Raw genomic sequence first — 23120 nt, forward strand, 5'->3', positions numbered from 1 at the left:
GCCCTCAACGCTGTCCCCGGACGCTGTCATCCCCGGTCCCCCCCTCAGTCTGGATCCGGCGTCGCTCGACGCCACATTCGACGCCGAGAGAAGAGCAATTCTTCTATGATCCAGCCCCATCCTTTGGACCGGACTATCAGGAGATGGGGGGCGAGGAGGATTGGGAGGGGTCTGAGAACCCTCTGGCACGGGAGTGCCAGTCGTATCAGGCATGGGCAGTTGAGCTAGGGGAGGCCAGTGGTCTGGACACTTCGCCCGACACTGGATTTGTCTCCCCATTCCTACCGTGGCTACAGAGGAGGGAGCTGCTCTCAGCGTGGTGTTGACGAGGGTGGCCAAGGCCTTGGCTCTTGAGCTCCCCGTCGCGGCCGTGAGGACTAACCTCCTCACTGAGGTACTCAAACCGCAGGCATGCTCTTCGGAGCCTCAATTGCCATTTAATGAGGCCCTTACTGACGTTCTGTTGGGTACCTGGTCCAAGCCCGCTACCGCCCCCCTGTAGATCGGAACGTGTCCAGGCGCCACCGCCCGGCCCCGGGCGTCCCTAGCTTCCTGTCCAACCACCCCACCCCCGAGAGTCTGGTTATCCAGGCCTCGAACTCCCAGACCGCATTCCCGACTGCCCCTCCTGATCGGGAATCCAAAAGTTATGACCAGTTCGGGCAGAAGCTGTTCTCCTCACTTAGCTTGGGGTTGCGGTCGGTCAACACCGCTTGCCTTTTGGGCCGTTACACCCACTCTCTGTGGGACACGGTTGCGGATGTGCTGCCAGACTGCCCGGAGGAGGGCCGGCAAAACTCGCTCAAGCCCTTGCGGAAGGGCAAGATGCAGCACAATACTCTATTCCATATGGGCTGGATACCACGGACTCGCTACACAGGGCGATTTCCACGACGGTGGCGGTTCGCCGCCACGCCTGGCTGAGGTCAGCCAACTTCTCGGCTGATGTCCAGAACACACTCATGGACATGTCGTTTGATGGTCGTCGCCTCTTTGGCGACAAGGCAGACCGTGCGCTTGAGCGTTTCAAGGACTCCAGGGCTACTGCCAAGTCCTTGGGCCTGTCGGGCCAGCACCAGCAAACTTCTGCCTTTCGCTCCTTTCGTGGCCAAGGAAGGGGCGTCCCCTCATGTCCTGCTAGCCACGGGCCGCAGACTAACATCCAGCACGGCGGCGGATGTGGTAACTGCCGTGGCGGTGCCACATCCACCCCAGCAGCATCCGCCTCAAAGCCTTCCTAATCCGAGCCTACGGCCAACCTCCTGCACCTGCTGGGGTTCTCCATCAATGTGCCGAAGTCACACCTCTGTCCCTCTCAGAAGCTCCTCTTAATCGGAGCGATTCTGGATTCGGCGCAGTTTCGGGTTTATCCTCCCGAACAGCAGGTTCGGATATTCAGGCTCTGATTTCAATTTTTCAGCCTTTATCCCGAGTCTCGGTCAGGTTGAGGCTGCGGCTTTTGGGGCCGATAGCCTCCTGCATCCTTCTGGTGCATCACTCCAGGTGGTGGATGCAGGCTCTGCAGTGGGACCTGAAGTTTCAGTGGGCCCAGCATCAGGGCAACCTGTCCGACCACGTCCTGATCTCGGAGGGCACTGCGAGACAGTTGCAGTGGTGGCTCCTGGACCGTGATTGGGTCAGCAGCAGATCTCTCTCCCTACCCCAACCGGAGCACGTAGTGGTGACGGATGCGTCCCTCCTGGGGTTGGGGGGCCACATGGGAGAGAGGAAGATCAGAGGCGTCTGGTCTCCGGCGGAGTCCCAGCTCCATATCAACCTTCTGGAGCTGCGGGCGATCCGGCTTGTACTGAAAGCCTTCCTTCCCTCTGTCCGGGGATGTGTAGTGCAGGTGTTCACGGACAACACCACCGCCATGTGGTACTGCAACAAACAGGGCGGGGTGGGGTCATGGACCCTTTGTCAGGAGGCTCTGCGCCTCTGGCAATGGCTGGAACACCAGGGCGTGTCCCTGGTGGTTCAAATCCTGGCAGGTTCCCTGAACGCCAGGGCGGACGAACTCAGCCGTGGGTGCATGATGGCTCACGAATGGCGTCTGAACTCGGACGTGGCGCAAGGTCTCTTTCAGCAGTGGGAAGAGCCTTGTTCGATCTATTCGCCACAGAAGAGAACGCCCGTTGTCATCAGTTCTGCGCGTTGGAATTTCCAAGGCGGCACTCGCTCGGCGACGGTTTTCGTCGCGAGTGGAGCTGCGGTCTGTTGTACACCTTTCCGCCTATACCACTTCTGCCCAGAGTGCTGAAGAATATCAGGCGCGACCGGGCCTAAGTCATCCTTGTGGCTCCGGACTGGGCACGAAGATACTGGTATCCCGAGCTACTCTGCATGTCAGTCGATCCCCCGATTTGTCTGCCTCTTCAGGCGGACTTTCTGTCTCAGCAGCAGGGGACGGTCCTCCACCCGAACCTGTCCAGTCTCCACCTCCATGCGTGGAGATTGAGCGGTGACAGTTGAAGCCATTTGACTTGCCTCGTGAAGTCTGTTATGTCATTCTGGCAGCCAGGCGTCCCTCCACAAAATCGGTATACGCCTGCAGGTGGAACAAATTTGTAGCATGGTGCACAGCAAAGGCTGTGGATCCCCTTTCTGCCCCCCTTTAAGAGGTTCTCCTCTTTCTTCTTTCTCTTGCCCAGCAGGGCTCTGCTCTGGGCACTATCAAAGGCTACCTCACTGCCATTTCAGCCTTCTTAAGGCTTCCTGGTCAGCCTTCTCTTTTCAAGTCTCCTGTTGTAAATAGTCAATTTTTATTGTTTCAAATTATTAAAAATTATTACAACATACATCTGAAGTGAACAATAAAAGTTAATAAATAATGTGCTCAATTGTTCACAAAGTAAAATCAATAGTCCGTACAATGAATACAATATAAAAAATTTCATTTTGATTGTACATTTCTTTTTTGGCTATAGTGTGCACTTCCTATTCACTGTGTTTTCCTGGGTCCACTTGTTGTAGAAGAGATTGTACTTCCCTCATATATTTAACCCCCCTACAAGCTAACATAGGAGATGATCCATCTAGCCATCGAATTACTGCTTCCCTGCATGTTCGAATATTCAGGTTATTAAAAATGTTCTTTAAAAGCCGTCTCCTTAGGTCTATAAGAGCTGGGCAAGCACATAGCAGATGAGTTAATGTTTCATTTTGATATCCGCATAGGCGACAATTAAGGTTGACGTAACTACCTTTCCAGGATGGACAAATCCTTTGAAAACTGTAGGCCCAGCCGATGTTCTATGTATCTTTGTTTTATTTGTATATTAAAATGACTTTCTAAATACGGCTGTGGCTTTATCCCGGAATAAGAGTTTATCACTGTCCACCCGTGTCGTCGTTTTGCGGTGCTTGACTTGTCTTCCAGGTAGGATTTCCATTTGACCGCATTGTTAGTAATTTTATCAAAGTTAGTTCTATCTGGCATCAAATCCCATGTTGAGTCGATTCCTATGCAGGTCAAGGATTGAGACAGGAAATCTCCCCAACTGTGAGGCACGTGCTGTTTCTGCTGGATGTCGATTTCTTTCCAACACAGGCTGTCTAGTGAGCCTTCTTCTGACATGCATACTTTATGACAGAGTTTTACAAACGTACCCATGCTGCGAAACTTCTGGTTCAGCAGGCCAAATTCTAAGCGAACCTGTGCTGGTGATGTAAATTTTGGGAGGTTTAAAGCTGCCTTATATATCTTTGTTTGCAGGCTATTTAACAGCCCCGCCTCTTTACCACACCAGGTCGCCAATGTGTAAGACAAGGTAGGTAAGGTTTGCGCTTTTATCACTTTCAGCAGGTGTGTGTAATTTGGGCATCTCAATTTATTTTGTAATTGCCGGTATGCATAGATCAGGGAATGTGCTTTTGCCTTCAAGTCAAGTTTGTGCTCCTTGTTCGTTGGGCCTCGCCCCAGTTTCAGACCTAGGTACTTATATGAAACTTCCTCCTTTATTGGGGGGCTGTTTGCGTACCTCACGAATGTTGGTTTTTTCTGGTCTACGATGCGAACCACTTTGGTTTTATCTTTATTCAGTTCCATGCCTTCGTGTTCCAAGTAGGTGACCAGATTGTTGATCATCCTTTGCAGGCCTATTGGGGTTTGGCTCAAAACAACATTATCGTTAGCATAGTGCAGGAAGGGAATTGGGTTTTTTGACAAGTACGGTGGGTGTCCTTCCCCGACCTGCATGTGACTGACGATGTCTGCCATATACAGATTAAATAGGCTTGGGGCCAATACACAGCCTTGTTTTAGGCCCTGTTGTGTATCAATTCTCGCCGTGATACTGCTACTGTCTCCCAGTTGTAAATAGATTCTTGAAGGGCATCACTCACATGTTTCCTCCTGTTCCTTTTGTGATGCCTCAGTGGGACTTGAACCTTGTTCTGACTAATTTGATGTGCGCTCCCTTCGAGCCACTTCACAATTGCCCTCCTCGTCTTCTTACTCTTAAGACTGCATTCCTGGTTGCCATCACCGCTGCCAGGAGAGTGAGTGAGCTCCAGGCTCTATCTTCTCAACCTCCTTTCCTCTCTGTCCATCCGGACAAAGTTGTTTTGAGAACGCGTCCCTCTTTCCTGCCTAAAGTAGTCACAGCCTTCCACATCGGGCAGTCCATCACCTTACCCACCTTCTTTCCGCCTCCGCATCCCTCGAAAGAGGAAGAGAGGCTCCACCGTCTGGACCCAAAACGTGCACTCTCATTCTATCTGGACCGCACACGCCAGTTCTGGGTGGACGACCAGCTCTTTGTTGGTTAAGTGGGCGCTAAGAAGGGACCGGCGGTGCACAAACGAACCATTTCTCAATGGGTTGTTTTGTGCATTAAAGCTTGTTATTCACTGGCTAAAAAGGAGCCTCCTGTGGGGGCTGCCTGCCCATTCCACTCGGGCCACGGCGGCTACTACTGCCCTGGGTCCGGGAGTGCCCTTGCAGGACATCTGTCAGGCAGCTACGTGGGCCTCGCTGCACACGTTCGCTAGACACTACTGCCTGGATAGCCAAGTCCGTAGAGATAGCTTTTTCGGCCGTTCTGTTCTCCAGGCCTTTCTGGTGTGATCATTGGTTCGCAGACCCACCACCAGGGTTTGCTATTGCTGGGGTATCTATTCTAAGGTAAGGAATCTAACACTAACCGGTTTCTTTCAGATGCACAAGTTACTTACCTTCTGTAACGATATATCTTTAAGAAACGGTAGTTAGTGTTAGATTCCTTACCGCCCCACCCATCCTCCCCATTCTGCAAACCTATATCTAGGGTTAAGGTTCTTCCCTTTGAGGGCCCTAGTTTCATGGCACCAGTGTCGGTTTTTATCATGGCCCTGCGTTTCTGGCGCGGAAAAGCTGTGTATAAGAACTGACGCCAGCGCGCAAGGGCGGCGTCTAAGTACTCAGACGACGTCATCCCGGCGCCAACGCCGACGAGGGACGCGCAGGGGTACTGCTACGCAAAACTTTTCGGATCCAGTCTGATGCCTGGGGATATTCTAAGGTAAGGAATCTAACACTAACTACTGTTTCTACAGATATATCGTTACCGAAGGTAAGTAACTTGTGCGACAGGTATATTACAATGTACAAAAACAGTATAAATTTTAGCACTACTGGTTCCAAATGGTTACGGTAGGAGAAGGCTCTACACTGTTAAAATGGCAATTGCCTTGTAGTATTTGCGCTTGCTTATTGGTTATTTTGCATTAAATGCATGTTAGACTTTATAGGATATCCTGAATGTTGTTTTCTTTTGAAGTGCATACAGGGAGCCATAAAAGTGACTTTGATACTGAACCATGAAGATGTGCAAGACTGCAAGATCCACCGACATTAGGAAGGCCAGAGACTTGATCAGCGGGAAGATCAGAAATAAAGTTTCCATTTTGAAAGAAATCTATTTAAATCCTTTGGGTGATGTTGAGCAATCCTTTGGAACTACCAAAATAATAAGTGGAACCTACACTAGATCTTTTATCTGAAACCTGCTCAAAAAGCAGATGATCTACCCAAGAAGCCAGAGCTCTATGATTAACAGGTTTCTAGGCAAAACTGTTATTTTGGTAATCCACACTGATGCAGTGCCCTTGAATCAGACAAGACAGAGCTGAGTACCAATGTGTCAGACTCACAGATCCAAGTTCGAAGTATCCTATGCATTTTAGAAGAGATAAAAACTCCCAACTACTGGAGCCTTCAAAAGTGGACTTCACTGCCAAGTCAAGCTTGCTCAGGCCTCTTTTGCCTTCCTGCTGCAGCAGTTTAACCCATACCGTGTCTGGAAGAGGAAGCTCTGGAAAGCAAATGTCAGGATTTAAAGCACTGAGCTTTAGACCTGGTGAAATATATAGGTCTACTAACGATTATAAAAATACTTTACCTCATTCTGATCTGTGCAAGAGTTTTTAACCTAAAAAAAGGGCATATGCAGAAATAAATTCCTCTGGGTTATATCTGGCATCCAATATGGCAGTTTTACGGGTGCCACCAAGGTCACTTGTCGCCTCAATCACACAAAAGCAGACCTATGTATACAGTAATGAGCAACATCCAGAAGTATCATCATTTGTTCCTCCTTAATGGATACCATCCAGGAACAAACCACCTCATTCTGCATAACGTAATATAGGATTGAGAAGTCCTTGTTGTTAGGTTTGTCCATAAAGATTTCAAAGATGCCTGTCCTACTGGACAGGCGTGGTCCAGTAGAAGTCTTTTTAAAACAGATTCCTTCCTCAAATAGTCCAGACCTATGGGATTTAGATCATCAGCTGACACAGAAACCTTCCATGCCCATTTAAGCAAAGTCACATACACAGGAACAGAATAAGTCAACACTATTTCCTAATCAGTAATGGGGTAAATAATTACCATAAACCCAAGAAGCAACAGCTTCAGAGTGTATTTCCACTCCATCTGAATGATTAACTTATCAAGTAATGCACAATCCACTGAGCATCTTGTACTTTACTAACATGTTCTCACACTCCAAGTGTGGCTCTTGTAAAGTCATGATCTACACTCAAACAAAAGAGGTTGTCAAACTTTTGACATACACCTCAACTATGCTTCCACCACTTTTCTCTCCCCCATATTGGCAATATAGAAAATAATGTTCCTGCCACACCAGCTTGGCCAACGCACATGCAATTGTTCTAGCATTGGTAAAGCCAACTGAAGGAGGAAGGGACAGTGAGGCAAAAGAGAGACTAAGAGAATGACAGACACGCACACCAAGATGCAGCAATGCTGTAAACTGGCAGCAGAGTAAGAACAAAGAAATAGGGAGGGATGTGGTTGACGGTGAGTGGGATAACGAAGGATGACTGGAGAGGCTGGAATAAGGAGAAAGACTGGGAAAATAAATCAGGGCAAGTATTTTCATTGAGTGCTAACGTTAAATTGGCACAAAACATGGAAATATAAAAACAGTTCCCTGATGTCAGCAGTGGAAGGATACAATCAAAACGCAGTGTGAAACCTAAAAGCTGCAGGGGACGAGTGAACACAAAATAAGGAGGAAAATCATCAACTTAGGAACAGGGAATTGTAACAGAACAGAAAGCCATCTACTCAAGGCCCACTCTAGGTGTATGTTGAAGAAGGGGTTACAATGCTGTCTGCGATAGACAGCTAAAGTGGTTGGGAGCGAAAACGCAAAGACAGGATATACTCAGAGGGACCTACCGTATTAGAAGCATCTGGAAGGGCAGGTGGCTGGGATGGCGAAACAATTAAGCCAAAAGAAAGGATTCAAGAAAACTCAAACCAGGCTGCTTCATAAGACGGTCAGGAGACTTGTTTAGTCAATGGATGGAACAAGAAAAGAGGTGAGAGAAGGGTAATGTGATTAACTCTCTACTGGATCCACTACCTAGGATATTAACAGTCTCAGAATTGTAGTGCATGCTCTATTTTTGATCTCATCAGATCTCATCAGATCTACTCACTCTACACTTCTTAGCTAACTTTGCTTGCTTTTTATCTCTCAACGGATCTATTATTAATTACTCATTAGTATATTACAATACATCCACAGACTATCCCTCTTCATTACTTTTCTCTATACTTTTTCGCTACTTCACCAAGCGAAATCTCTCTTATGTTCTGCTTCTCTTTTCCAATAATTTTGCAAGCGATTCCCTTTTGGAACTTGCTTTCTCTACTCTGACTTGCATTCTCAGTTCATAGTCCACAAAGCTCTGAAAATTCATAGTTTACTTCGTACTTAAATGTTACTGCTAACATGCAGTATTTGGTGGATTTGACAAGTCCCTGTCTTTTCTCCTTTGTTCACTTACCTTCGTGGTATTTGTCTCGGCATTATTAATTGGGATTTGGGTGTAGGCAATACAAAAATAGAAAAAAAAGTAAACCAGCCAAGCAAGATTTCAGAATGCATTTTTTCTTAGAAGGACACAATTTTCAGTTAGGTATTTCATCTGACTGACACAATAAGGCAAGAGGTCGACAGATGCCTGAAACAACCACTATAAGTATAGCCTTCCAAGCAGAATACACACACAATAGACTCTGACTTCAGCTGTCATTCAGTGTCAATAACTGGGGATGGAAATGCTTGGGGAGCCATGGACATACAATGCACCACCCCTTGCTGCTCTTGGCGGATGTGGGCATGCTCAGTACGTTCTTATTCTGGGGTGCTGAATGACAGCTGCAGGCTGTGCTACACACTTCCCGGTGCAGCGGTCATCGCGATACTGCCACCATAGGTGGCAACAAAGTGCTTTATATCATTCTGCCTTTGGCTTCCATTGACACAGTAGGTACACAAATAAACTCCAGCTTCCATGGCTCTTGCGTAAATTGTTATATGATGAAGAAGCTGCCGGGAAAAGGGTGTAAACAGAATATATATATGGGGGTGCAGCTCCATGGTCTCACACGAGTATGTTCGATTAGTAGTAGATAGAAAGGGTATTACCATGCAGATAACTGCTTTAAATCACAATAACGGTACAAAAGGGGGTGGTGAATCACAATTAAGCACCAACACCTTCGACTTAAGAGCTTTAATTTGAGTGGAGGACAATTATTTTATGGCCAAGTCAAATCTACTACGTTAGATGAGGCAGAGGTCGGCCCGGGACCAGGGATCAATTCCAGAGGCGGCCGGGTGCAGGTCCAATGTCAGCAGGCCCGATAAATCTCGCCTCGGTGCCACTCTAACCATGGGGTCCCACGCTGCAACTCTGGGCAATAGCTTGCTTAATCTCCACTCCGGCCCCATCACCGCCGGGGATGACTGGCTGCACCTTGGAGATTCCCAGTAAAGGGACCATCTCACAGGGAAAGCCAGGACGGGTTCCCCAGTGGTACAGCGCTGGGACGCCTCAGGGTAAGCACACGCTCTATAAATCCAACATTCATTCATTCATAGTGAAAATATCTGTTTGAATGTATGGTAAAAAGCTGTCATGGACAGGAGGTAGTAGCTGACAGACTAAAATGATCTTTGAGATGAGCTATAAATGTGAGATACAAAAAATGGAGCTCATGGTAAGTGAAAGAAAAAGAGGTTGAACAAAATGTCAAGTTGAATCCACTGACAAATTTAAAGACTCAGACCATGTAACCAGGAACCTATACCTAAAGAACTCGCAAATGTCACTTAGAATAACAAAAGGCAGTGGAATGTTGGGAGCTATACAACTATACTGCTTTAGTGTATATCGGGATGTTAATATATAGCAGCTTCAGGCAATACAGCACAATGCCAAGATGCTTGTATGGCAATTTCAGTGAACTTAGAGCTGGCCTGCGTGCAGTTTCTTCAAAAGGAATATATTGTGGGTGTTCGTCTGTCTCTGACCACCTCTTCACCACTGTATTACAAGCAAGTCCATGGCTGACAACAACATTACTAGAATGAGCAAGATTCAGTGTGGTACTTCTACAATTTGTGCTTCACCCTGCCATACCTAGGATCTTTGAACAAGTAACCGCAGAACCATCATAGTAGGTACAGGTAACTAGCAACAGTTAAACTCTGGTACACATTACATTTGGCTCCTCCTCAACATGCATTACAAGGGCCTCTGTCATGATGAATAAAATAAAGGAAACCTACTGAGTACAAATGCTAATCTATTTCTGGAGTTCCACCTTATGACAGAAAAAACTCATAAGCAGGAAAGACTTTATGAAATGCAATTGGGTTACATTTTTGGATTGCTTCTGCGATTTACAATGTCTACTTTGTATTATAATACTGCGCTAAGATTGACTAGTCACACGTATGGCAATTGATCAGTTAAAGAAATAAATGCAAGCATTAAGGTTGAAATAGTGCTTTTGTGCGCTTTATTTTAGAATTCATTAACTGAGCATATATGCCTTAAATGTCAGACTGTAGGCACATACAGAGAATCTGGTGATCTTGTGCATTACCAAGCGAATGCTCTCTTAGGGAAGCAATTTAAAAGACAAAACATTTTAAATGGAGACGAGAGGTTAGAGTGAAAAAACAGACCGCACCCCCATTTAGATCCTCCATTGAGCACGAGTCCTTGCATTTGAGAATTTGCATTGTTTACAAAGAGGATCTAAAAAGACACTAGTGAATCTGAGTTTTTCTATAATAAAATAATCTGAACACGAATCTCAAAGTATGTGCACTGAGACTGTTTCATCTTTAAGTCACTTGGCTTTTAAAGTTTGGCACGTCGTTAAGAGAAGGTCAACTTAATTTGGCACAGTCGCATCCATTTACGGACCAATATCACTGCATCTTCAAGGAAACGCGCGTAGGTACAAAGCAGTTTGTGCAAGCTCTTTCCCATGGAGCCAATGTACTCAGGACAATCTTTGTAGGTAACACCATTGGAGTTTGACATTATAATAGTCCCAGCCGGAATGTGCGTAAGCGATTCCTTTCAATGGTTTGCTAAAATCAATTGAAGTCCAGAACAGGATTTGACAGGCTTATAAAAAGGCACCACAACAGGCTTGATATTAGAACGTGAAAAACATATCGAAAATCCATTGTTTTGATAAAAAAATGATCATGTTATAAATAATGTCTTTTATGCAGAATATAAAAAAAAAATCAATCCTTATTTCTTTAAATGGGCTCTGGCTTTAACTTGTCTGCTAGGAAGTCGTTCACAAAGCCCTCCACAATCTCGGGTGTAATTTCTTCGACATCCATCACATACTTGGCTCTGGCAGACATGTCAAGAATGGTGAGCAATGGGGCAGCCTCTGGAAGATTGGTGTAGTCTCGCAACGAGTCAGTCATGTCGTCCTGCAAGAACCCAAAGAAACATTTTTTAGTGAAATACAGCAGAACCAAAGCGCTAAAAACCGCTGTGACTCCAGATATGGCAGGCGTGGTGAGCAGCAGTAGACATAATGCATCTCTCGATAGGAACACAACTTGTTCAAAAGCTATTGATAAACTGCAGCTATAGTTTAACATGACTAAAATGTGTTTAAAGGACCCCAGCTCTCCTCCTAAGTTGTACTTGGACCCTGGGGTGTTGTCAAAGAGCTACCATGTAATCGAATTCTCAATAAATGTGGAAAAATATGCTGTCATTCAAAACAACCCCTGTGGACCTGACTCACAGCTACTAACCATACCTTTTTTTTTACTACACGTAGCTTCTCTTAAACATGCATCTTTGAGCTGCTGCTTGGACCTTTGATCTAACTAAATTTCACCTGGAACCACTATATTGTCCTCAACCCCACCATGAACTGCTTGTAAGATATCAGTGTAATATAAAGTTCCACTCTCCTCGCTCAGGACAACTGTTAAACTGTATTTCTGCTATTTAACATCCACTTTTCAACAGTAACGGGCACTGTACAGTGTACATTATTACTGTATCTCGTGCAAGTAGTATAGGTACAGGGCTGTGACAGCTACAAAAATACCAATAAATACGGCAATAAAATAAGGAGGATTTGAAATATTAATCACTTTCTGAAATCATTTTTTGGAGCCGAAGATGGCACACAAGACACACGCATGCAGGCAAATATCCACAGACTGCATGCGTGCAAGGCACACAAGCAGGTGGTAATGCATGGCTGCCTGAGTGACCCCCCCCTGGAGTGAGATACATACTTCAGGAAGTCACAGCTTTCCAGCTAAATCCAGGAAGAGCCCTGTCGGCTCCTGCATGAGCTGAGACTTCCAAAAGGGGTCGTTTGCTTACACACAAGGCTCGCTGGACTAGTGCAGCGAGTCTAATGGCGGCCAGTATGATGTGTTGCGTGCAACAGTTAGTGTGATGGAGGCACAAACATGGTAATCAGTGTTCTGTTTGGATGTCCTGTATATCGGAGCACGGAATTCGTTGGAAAGAACCCTGAGCGTGTGTTATGTAGCCCCAGTCAGTGCTATGCTCTGGAATAGAATGTCTAGACAGAAGTGTTGTGTAATCTGTACAAAAATGCTAATAAAAAAATGTATTAAAAAGGATTAAGATGTTTTACATGAGAAAACGTATCTGGGAGTTTAATGGCATATACGTGGGATGGAGCGAGTTCAACAATGTGATGCTTTGATTTTAATGGGGTGAGTTTAAAGCGGTGAATGATGCAGTGAGTGCAAAGGGTTCGCTCACTTTAGGTCGCACTGTGTTCCCGGTCTAATGCTGCCCTCATTAAACCTTCAAATATTGTATACGTTCACTTTAGTGGTTTTGGTAATTGCAATCTATAAACTGCGCTACAATATACGTTTTGACTGTGAAAGTGAATTAATAGAGGACATGCCCAGAAGCGTAATGTTTGATCACGTTCTTCTTTTCAATGTTAATGTCACCTCTGCAAAACTACTTAGGTTGGTGCCTTGTGCGTATGTGGGGTTTTTCCATGCTGTGCACCGGGAGCATCGAGGTGGTTCTCGTGTATGGGATGCAGCCCTTGGTGCTGTGATGGACGAGAAAATGTAGAGACAGATGCACAATTTTACATTTTGTGGAATGCTGGCAGCTCTAAAGGCCAATTTATTGTTTTGATAAACTTTTCAATCGGAGTCCCTTTGAAGGCTGAGGCAGGAAGCCATCCATGCTGAGATCTATGGCTGTGGCATAGGTAAAAGGTGTAAAGAACCAGTGAGGGCAAGTTAGAGATCTGTTCAGATAGACTCCATGACCGCCCTCCTTTGCAGAAGGATCCGATGTTACAGCAAGACTTGCATGCGCTTCCTTCAACACTGAACAATGTATGGCCGTCAGTAGTGGCGAGGTGGGCGGGTGTTCGAAGTTCACAGGTTTATAACACAGATAACATTGTACACTACAAGCACTCTGTACAGCTAATATGTCTATCGCTGACTTGCACCTGGAAAGAGTCTATGATATATGCAAACAATAAAAGAATGTATGGTCCTATATGATGTGCTCTGAAGCATTGAACTCGCGTACTGTATTGAACACAAAATCCCAATAAAGTTTGTGTAAAAAAAAAAAAAAATGACAGTCCTTTTCTATTATGAGACGTCAAGTAAGGAAATTTGCCTAGATGCACCCTTTTTTCCCATCTACATTATAGGATGTCAGTGGGGATCAGGCGGTGAAGTTGTATGTATCATTTTGTAACACGGCGCTGTCTTTGCATTACGCGCTTTCAGCCAGTCAAATCGCAGTAGCACGCGCGTTTTTAAAAACTTGCTGTACTTTATTTTAATAAATTAGCTTTCAGCCTTGTATTTTATTTATGTGGAAACAACGAGGACAGGCTCTGAGACAATTAACATCCCTCGCTTTGACTCATTCACGCCCATTTCCCTGGAGGACTCACATTAGGCCATCTTATCAATAAAATCTGGATATCCCTGTCCGCCTATGGTTTTGCGGACTTTGGTTGAGGAGATAAATCCAACCGTCAACAGTATTATTAATTCTTCACTGGCCACGGCAGAAATCCCAGGTGACTGGAAGTGTGCAGCGGTCATGCCACTTCAGAAAAAAGCCTTACCAGATCCAACCACTCTGTCCAACATGCGTCCCATCTCCCTACTCCCTGCGGTGTTTAGGCTGACGGAGAAATTCGTTAATAAACAACTTACGAGTTTTCTGGAGGAGAAGAACATCCTGCACTTCAATCAATCAGGGTTTCGATCCAAACATTCAACTGAATATGCCCTTTTGTTCACAGCAGAGACCTTACGAATGGCATTAGACCAAGGGAAGAAGGCCGTCTTGATTTTACTCGATCTATCGGCGGCCTTTGATACGGTCTCACACTCTATCTTGGTTGACCGTTTGGGTAACGCAGGTATAGGAGGAGTGGTACTGGCATGGCTTACAAATTTCCTCACCCAGAGACGTCAGGTTACAGTATTAGGCGACTTCAAATCTGAAGAATAAGTCATCAATTCAGGGGTCCCGCAGGGCTTTAGCTTGAGCCCTGTACTTTTTAACCTTTATATGGTACCCCTGATTGAGCTAATCGCCTCTTACCAGATTAATACCATATCGTACGCTGACGATACTCCGCTGATCCTGGTGTTGGATAGGGAGCTGCCAGGTGCTGAGGGATAGCCTGAAGAACTGTCTCACGGCTACATTTGAGTGGATGAATAACAATCACCTCAAATGTAACTCAGGGAAGACAGAAATACTACCCTTTGGATCTCAAAATCTGTTTTCCCCTAAACAATGGTGGCCTGAAGATGCCGAAGCTCCCCCTAATACTATGTCTTCTGCGCGAAACCTGGGCATCAAATTTGATGACCAATTATCATTTAAGCAGCAAATGGTAGGTGTGGCTAGCTCATGCTTCCAGATCATCAAATCATTGAGGAAGTTCTTTGATATTCTTCCTCTTGCAGCCAGGAAAACAGTGGCAGTAGCATTGATAACATCTAGACTGGACTACTGCAACAGCCTATATGCAGGTACCAACAAAGCAGTGCTTCACAGGCTGCAGATAGTCCAGCATGCTGCTGCCCGCCTGGTACTTCGCTAGCCGAGAAGGTCATCTGCCTTGGCTGCGCTTAAGACTCTACATTGGTTACCCATCCATAAGCGTGTCCTATTTAAGGTCCTAGTCATCACCTTTAGAGCCTTCCAGTTACAAGGACCAAGATATCTGTCTAATGGCTTCAAACGCTATTTGCCAGCACGCTGTTTAAGGTCTGCCAATCAAAATCTTTTGGTAACTCCTAGATTTAGACTGGCTACCAAAGGGGGGAAATCTCTTTTTGTATTAGGAGCAAGAGCCTGGAATAAATTGCCAGCTCAACTTTGGCGTACAGTTAAGGAGAGTGAATTTAGGAAATCTTTAAAGACATGGATCTTCTCACTCTCCGATGCGGCCTGCAGGGCATTAGTGTAAAGCTTGTAATGCGTTTGAAGTTGCCTTCTGTCCACCAACCTTTTCCAGCGGGGTTGGGTGTTGAGCACCAAGATGCTCCTTGGAGCGGTAGCAGCGCTATATAAGTGTGATTTTACATTACATTACATTACATTATCTGGTAACAGATTGCATCAGATGGGAGCAGGACAACGGTTAGGAAGTTGTGTTACTGTCTTCCATCTTGCGGTTAGCGGTAGGGCACACAGTTCACTACATCGGTGAGGTGTGTGGGGATGGGGAGCACTACAATTAGAGTCCTCAATCGCATCAGTCAAAAAGCAGGTGTTCAGGTGAAAAGTGGCAGTAGGTACTTCCAAAATTGAGCGAAGAGGCACATTTCATTGTTTGGATTGCATAGTTACAAACTTCCATCCTTATGCGGAGGTCATTGCTAGGGTATGTTGGTCGGAGGCCTCTAGTTCGGACAGGGTGCCCTGTGTCCATCCTTGTGCAGAGGTGGTTGTATAGATCTGAGGATTGACAGTTGCCTCTTTTCCTTTACAATGACACCGATGTGGTAGCCATTGAAATAAGCCTCACTGCTGAGAGAGAGGCCAGTAAAATAGGTCTGTAACATGCTGTGGGGATAGAACGCTACATCATATAAAACAATCATACCTCCATCCTAGTTTCAGGAAACCTCCGTTGCGCATTTTACCCAAATAGATTCGCACGTAATACACTGCCATAGTGTCATACTCAGTAACATTTATTTATAAGCTTCTGTCGAATCAGAGCATGAAGAATGGCTCTCAGTCTCTGGAAAGCTCAGTACAACCGCTCATACAGGAACCAGACATCCATATTGTACCTCACTCTCATGGGTTACAGAAGCACTCACACATACTGATTAAGTAGCAATGACTCTTTACTTCCGTCATGGGCAGGGGCGCCTTCTCCCTCCCTGGTCATGCAAGCCCAGATTTGTCCCACAGTCACTTGCCGAAGGTAAGCTCAACAAATAATACCTAGCAATTACAGCGTGCAAGCGTGTGGGTATTTTTCATCCAGCATTCGTTTGGGGCAAAAGAAATAGAGAAATAAATAAGCAAATTGGTTTAACAAATTTTACTGAGTTTAAAAGGCAAACATAAAATACAGCAAGAGTGGGATTTATCCCAAGACTCCAGCGTCCCCAAATTCGTCTAATTATTATCTTCAATAGATAACCCCAATGCCCTATGGCCAGGTCACAAGCAAAGTTGAAAAGGCAGGGAAGTCCCACTGGTAACCCTTATGGGTTGGTGATATATGGTAGGCGCCCAAAGTCTTATTTTTTACTAATACCAATCACACAATAGTATTACCAAACCTTATCTGCAGCTTCATTAAGTTACACATTAGCCAACATTGTGTTAAAGAACTATCAGATGTTTTTGATAGCTGTCAAGCTCACACATTACTTATATTTTAGCAAAATTAAAAAGAACAGGAAAGTTAGTTTTAGAAAAAATATATACCATTTGTATGTTTATTTCAGAATCACGAATAAGTCACAATGATCACAGTTAATTAAAACAATTTTTACAGTAACATGTTAAAAAGCATTCAAAAACCATTGGTATAAACAATAAGCAAACAATTTGTGCATTTGTCAAGTTAAAAATGTTCACAAGAACAGGGGTCGACGCGGCGTTTCGGTTCTGGGACAACAATTAAAACCCTCTTCAGGACCAAGTTCTAGAAGGAAACACACAATTACTTTTTTGTGTTTACAAATCTTTTTTAACAACAACACATAATCCTAAAACAATTCCTGTTGTCTATAAGAACATACTACAGCTATTTCGCAGTTGGCACTAGTCTAATTCTAGTTTTTGGTAATGTTATTGGTATATGTAAAAGACATTTTAGTTACTGAAAAGGTCACCACCGGTAAATACCAGTATCTAATTTCCATAGGAATGATGTTACACTGTTGCGATCTAAACAGTGTATTAAGCGTGGCGTTGGTTGCCCCAATTTATGAAACTCCAATAGTTGGTAATATCATTGGTGTTCCCACGACATACTAAATTCTATAACAGTCACCATTGGTCTCTGGTTTGCGAATAGATGATAACTTGCCCTTCTCACCCAATAAATGAAAAGAATTTAGGAAACTATTACCTTAGTTGTAAAACACTATCGTCCAGATAAATCATGGAGGACTAGCCGCCCGAATATAATTTCCGGGTCTCAGCTATACTGCATATTTCCAAGTGTGGGGATATATCTTTGCGAAATTATAGTGCCTGTGGGTAAATAACAGTAGGGCCCATGTCAATATCTCACCAAACATAATATATGGTGTGTTTAAAGAATGATGGAGCAATGAATCTATAAGTTATGCAGCTACCTTGTATTTTCATAAGATGGATACGCGCTCTGGTAGTAGGAGCCACCGATATGGGATTTCTGTTGGGCTGTGGATAAGTGAAAGTGAATTACTATCGTTATTTTAGGGGTAATACCCAAAAAAGTCCAGAGAGGCTCTATTGTGTGCACTTACCCAGTTTATAAGTTACTGGACCCTCAGTTTAACACGACCTTATCAATTGGCTTGTGTTGCAGGTTGCTTTCATATATAAGCAGGATCCTCCTTGTACTGTAGATAGAGAGAGGGGAAGTTTGTAGTCAGGATACTCCCATTGCACAAATGATTCTATGCTAGCCTCATCTAATTTCAATACTGATTTTATGTATACATACTAACGTTAAATTCGTAATGGGAACTGCTGTATAATTTTTGGCATTTATTGGTATTGCCCTTGATACATGAATTGTACTCAGTCGACATGGAGTCGGGTTCTTTCGTTTAAGGCATATTGTATTAAGCAACTCGCAGATGTATTGCATCTTCTATAACTAGATCCTATGGGAAAAAACATTTGGTATGAGTTTTGGTCTTTATGTCTTGCTTTAGCAGACACGGCTACGTTTTAAAGATGTTGCGTAGTAATGCAGGTCTAAATAAATACAATTTGTTCTGACCGCCTAGTTACTGTCGAAACTATACTGGCGTAAGGGTATTTCATTTGCTTTCAGCGTTATGGCTGGTTAAATAACTAAACTTGTGTAGTTGCTTTAAGGGACTCATAAACGGACTGAAAAGTGCGGCCGTGCGAGTAGCCACAAGCATTCCGCCTAGTTACTGTCGAAACTATACTGACGTGAGGGTATTTCATTTACTTACAGCGTAGTGGCTGGTTAAATAACTGAACTTATGTAGTTGATTTAAGGGACTCGTAAACAGACTGAAAAGTGCGGCCGTGCGAATAACCACTAACATTCCATGGAAGATAGACAATTAGGTCTACGGGCAAGCGGATATTGTTATCTACACCCGCGCATATTAAATCTACACACGCACATATCTAATCGAAGCGGCAGGTCGCGTTCAGCTTACCGTGGGTTCGTAATTCGGCCTCCCTGCTCCTACTACGGCGATACTTCCCGGGTTCTGCAGTCATTTGATATGCGGAAGGGAAATGATTTAGAGACATTTTATGCTCCTGGTCTAGCGATTGGGCGGCTACTAGAGTCGCGCTGATAGGCTCTCAGGAGATCACGTGGCCACATGTTCTGTTTCCCTTCTGTCTCGTTTGTGTTTTTTAAGCCGTTCGGTTCTATATTTAATCGCCATATATAACGCATTAGCTTATATGAAATTATCAAAACACAAGTGTGGGTGAAAAAGGGATATGCGTGGTTTACATTGGAAACTTTACTTTCTATTTCAGCGCTAGTTGTATAAAAACGAGTGCAGGATGCAGTTAATTCACTCGTGGGGTATCAAGGAATCAGTAAGCAGCACATGCTAAAGCATTTCCAGGACCCTAGTGTGTTTATATTAAGTAGATACAGGGAGGCAATTGTCTTTCCTAGGATGCCATGTATTGCCACCTGGTAGGGAAAGCCTGTGATTTAACTTTCTTATTTAGACTATCCTTTCCCAATCCTCTCTGCTGTTCAATCCGATGCGGACACTGTTGCATTTAGACATGTAGAATTGTTCACGTCTTTTTCTTTTCTGTGTGAGGTTTCCACCCCTGATATTGAGACTTACATGCTCTAAGCAGCACCAGCGTAGGTCACTGAGCTCATGTTTTGCTGTTTTCCAGTGGTCAGTTAAAGGGGCCCCTAATTTGTTGGTACGTATAGCTGATCTGTGTTCATTAAGTCTAATACGTACCTCTCTAGACGTTTCCCCTATGTAAATAAGATTACAAGGGCAACAGATGAGGTATATTATGCTTCTGGTCCGACAATTCATGAAACTAGTGGGTTTGATGACGACATTTTTTACGGTGATAGTGTTACTGGGAATAATGTCTTTGCAGTTGTTGCACCCTGAACATGGAAATGTACCTGTTGGTAGAGGTGCATTGTTGATACAAGGCTGGCTTACTGGTTTATTTTCTCTGTATGTATGTACTAAGCTGTTCCTGATTGTGCGGTTCCTCCGATACGAAAATCGCGGTTTGGGCAATATGTTGTGCTGTTTATCAGTGATAAGGTGCCAGTTTCTGTTTATAATATTCTTTAGTTTGTTACTAATTACATTGTAATTAGTAACAAAAGCAATGGGCTGAGGGATGCTCTCTTTGTTGTCTTTGGACAAGAATAGGCTTTCTCGATTGTAATATTTGGCACGCTTATATGAATGTCTTATTAATCTTTTCGGGTACCCGCGTTCCAGAAATTTAGTTTTCAGAATGCTCGCATGCTTTTTAAAGTCCTGGGGTGTAGTGCAGTTTCTCTTCAGTCTTAAGAACTGACCAAATGGGATATTATTTATTTGGCTGGGAGGGTGGTTGCTTTTATGGTGAAGCATGGTGTTTCCATCTGTTGGTTTTGTGAAAAGTTCTACAGTTAAAATGCCATCGGTATGCTTAATGATGATCTCAAGAAATTCAGTGCTGTTGTCATCAATGTGGGACGTGAACTTCAGGTTTTGATCACCGAGGTTTAGCCATGCGATAAACTCTCTTAATGCGTCTATGGGTCCTGTCCAGATGAAAAAGACATCATCTATGTAGCGGGACCACATAGATATATTCTCATAAAATGGAGATACTGCGTTGTAAATATGGTGTTCTTCGAAATTTGACACATACAAACAGGCCAGACTGGGGGCACAGGTGGCCCCCATGCTGGTCCCCTTGGTCTGTCTAAAAAGTTGTTTGTTGAATAAAAACAGATTGTTTTTTAATACCACTGAAATGCAGTCTATGATGAACAGTTCGTGGGCATTCAGGTCTCTATCTTCATTGTTGAGCATGGATGTTATTACCTCTATTGTTGCGTTCTGTGGTATATTAGTGTAAAGTGCTTCTATGTCTAGTGTGACAAGAAACTGGGACTCTGGGTTGAACTCTAGGCCTTCTATTTTACTAATGATATCTGCTGTGTCCTTAATAAATGCCTTTTGGGTGGTCACGAGGGGTTGTAGAAAGACATCTACATATTTACTAAGCGGTTCTGTGAGAGACCCGATGCTAGACACGATAGGCCTCATGGGGGGGTTCAGGATATCCTTGTGGACTTTCGGGAGTCCGTAAAGGGCAGGTATGATGGGGTCCTGATTATTTAGGAAAGAGTATTCCTCATCACAAATAATCTCATCGTCTCTAGCTTGTTTCTGAAGAGTAGATATGCATAGTTTAAGGGATTTCCATTCGTCCATACTAGCAGATTCATAGTGTTCCTTATTGTGTAGTAGACTAAGCATCCTGTTGTTATAATCGGGGGTGTCCATCACTACGATGCCACCCCCTTTGTCTGCTGGTTTAATGGTCAGTTCGGTGTTGTTCTGCAAAGTCTGTAGGGCTGATGCCTCATCTTTACTAAGATTATGGTTAATCCAGTGCTTATGTTTCAGTAGGTCATCAACACTCTTGTCAACGCTCCGCTCGAAAGCTTCTATGTCTTTCGGGATCATGTTAACACTGGGAGTCCAAACGGACTTGTTCTTAAGTCCCGATTTATTTTGACTAGGGTGCCGTTCTTTTCCCTCAAAAAAGACTGCTAGCCTAATTTTTCTAAAGAAGCTTTGGAGGTCCCTTTCTAAGGAGTATCTATCAATGTTGGAGGAAATTGCATATCCTAAGCCTTTTTCTAACAGTGTGATTTGTTGATTAGTGAGTGTGATTTTTGAAAGGTTAATGATGGGAGCTTTGTTGTGGTTGGCTAATCCCAGTGTTTCTGGCTGCGTGTGTTTGGACGTCGTAGGAATTGTGGTGTTGTGTTGTAATTCCCTCGTCCTCTGCCTCTCCCTTTCGGGGGACCTTGGTTTTGTTGGCGCTGTTCCCAAAAAGGAAGAATGTTGTGGTTTGAAGTGTTTGGTGTTTCTCTATCCTTCATGTTCCTACTCTCATTCTGTTGTTCTCCCTCAGAGTCGGAACTAGTATAGGAAGTATCAAAGAACCTGACTTTTCTTTTTTGGAAAGTGCGAGGTGGGTAACTAGGCGGTCAGAACAAATTGTATTCATTTAGACCTGCATTACTACGCAACATCTTTAAAACGTAGCCGTGTCTGCTAAAGCAAGACATAAAGACCAAAACTCATACCAAATATTTTTTCCCATAGGATCTAGTTATAGAAGATGCAATACATCTGCGAGTTGCTTAATACAATATGCCTTAAACGAAAGAACCCGACTCCATGTCGACTGAGTACAATTCATGTATCAAGGGCAATACCAATAAATGCCAAAAATTATACAGCAGTTCCCATTACGAATATAAAGTTAGTATGTATACATAAAATCAGTATTGAAATTAGATGAGGCTAGCATAGAATCATTTGTGCAATGGGAGTATCCTGACTACAAACTTCCCCTCTCTCTATCTACAGTACAAGGAGGATCCTGCTTATATATGAAAGCAACCTGCAACACAAGCCAATTGATAAGGTCGTGTTAAACTGAGGGTCCAGTAACTTATAAACTGGGTAAGTGCACACAATAGAGCCTCTCTGGACTTTTTTGGGTATTACCCCTAAAATAACGATAGTAATTCACTTTCACTTATCCACAGCCCAACAGAAATCCCATATCGGTGGCTCCTACTACCAGAGCGCGTATCCATCTTATGAAAATACAAGGTAGCTGCATAACTTATAGATTCATTGCTCCATCATTCTTTAAACACACCATATATTATGTTTGGTGAGATATTGACATGGGCCTTTCTGTTATTTACCCACAGGCACTATAATTTCGCAAAGATATATCCCCACACTTGGAAATATGCAGTATAGCTGAGACCCGGAAATTATATTCGGGCGGCTAGTCCTCCATGATTTATCTGGACGATAGTGTTTTACAACTAAGGTAATAGTTTCCTAAATTCTTTTCATTTATTGGGTAAGAGCAAGTTATCATCTAACACCTGCATTTCCAGATCCACACTGACCCGAAGACCACCCTCAGAGGCACCCTGATCTACCGACCTCCGGGACCACGCACCCAATTCAGCGAGGACATCGCCGACTTCGTCAGCCCGCATGCCCTCCCCTCCGCTGACTACATCCTCCTGGGGGACCTCAACTTCCACCTGGAGAACAACAACGACCGCAACACCAGCACCCTGCTCGACAACCTCGCCAATCTCGGACTCAAGCAGCTTGTGTCCACCCCCACCCACCTCGCCGGACACACACTCGACGCAGTCTTCTCATCCAGCACAGACATCGCCTTCAGCCACGCCACAGAGCTACAATGGACGGATCACAGCTGCGTCCACTTCACCTTCAAAAGAACGACGACCCACCACCACCAGCAACAGGCTGCCCGCAGAA

The 23120-nt window shown here is 44.3% G+C and overlaps 1 protein-coding gene across 1 annotated transcript in view; it reads right to left on the reverse strand.

The window, feature by feature from the left end:
- Nucleotides 1-10295: 10295 nt before the first annotated feature.
- Nucleotides 10296-23120, reverse strand: part of NXN (nucleoredoxin) — a 457847-nt gene continuing 445022 nt past the window's right edge. The window contains exon 8 of the mRNA XM_086955000.1: nt 10296-11267. Coding sequence (XP_086811126.1) covers nt 11085-11267 — 183 coding nt within the window. The 3' untranslated portion in view covers nt 10296-11084. The remainder of the gene's footprint in view (nt 11268-23120) is intronic.

The sequence above is a fragment of the Lissotriton vulgaris genome, chromosome 2_1 (genome assembly GCF_964263255.1).
Source record: "Lissotriton vulgaris chromosome 2_1, aLisVul1.2, whole genome shotgun sequence".
Classification (NCBI taxonomy): Eukaryota; Metazoa; Chordata; class Amphibia; order Caudata; family Salamandridae; genus Lissotriton; species Lissotriton vulgaris.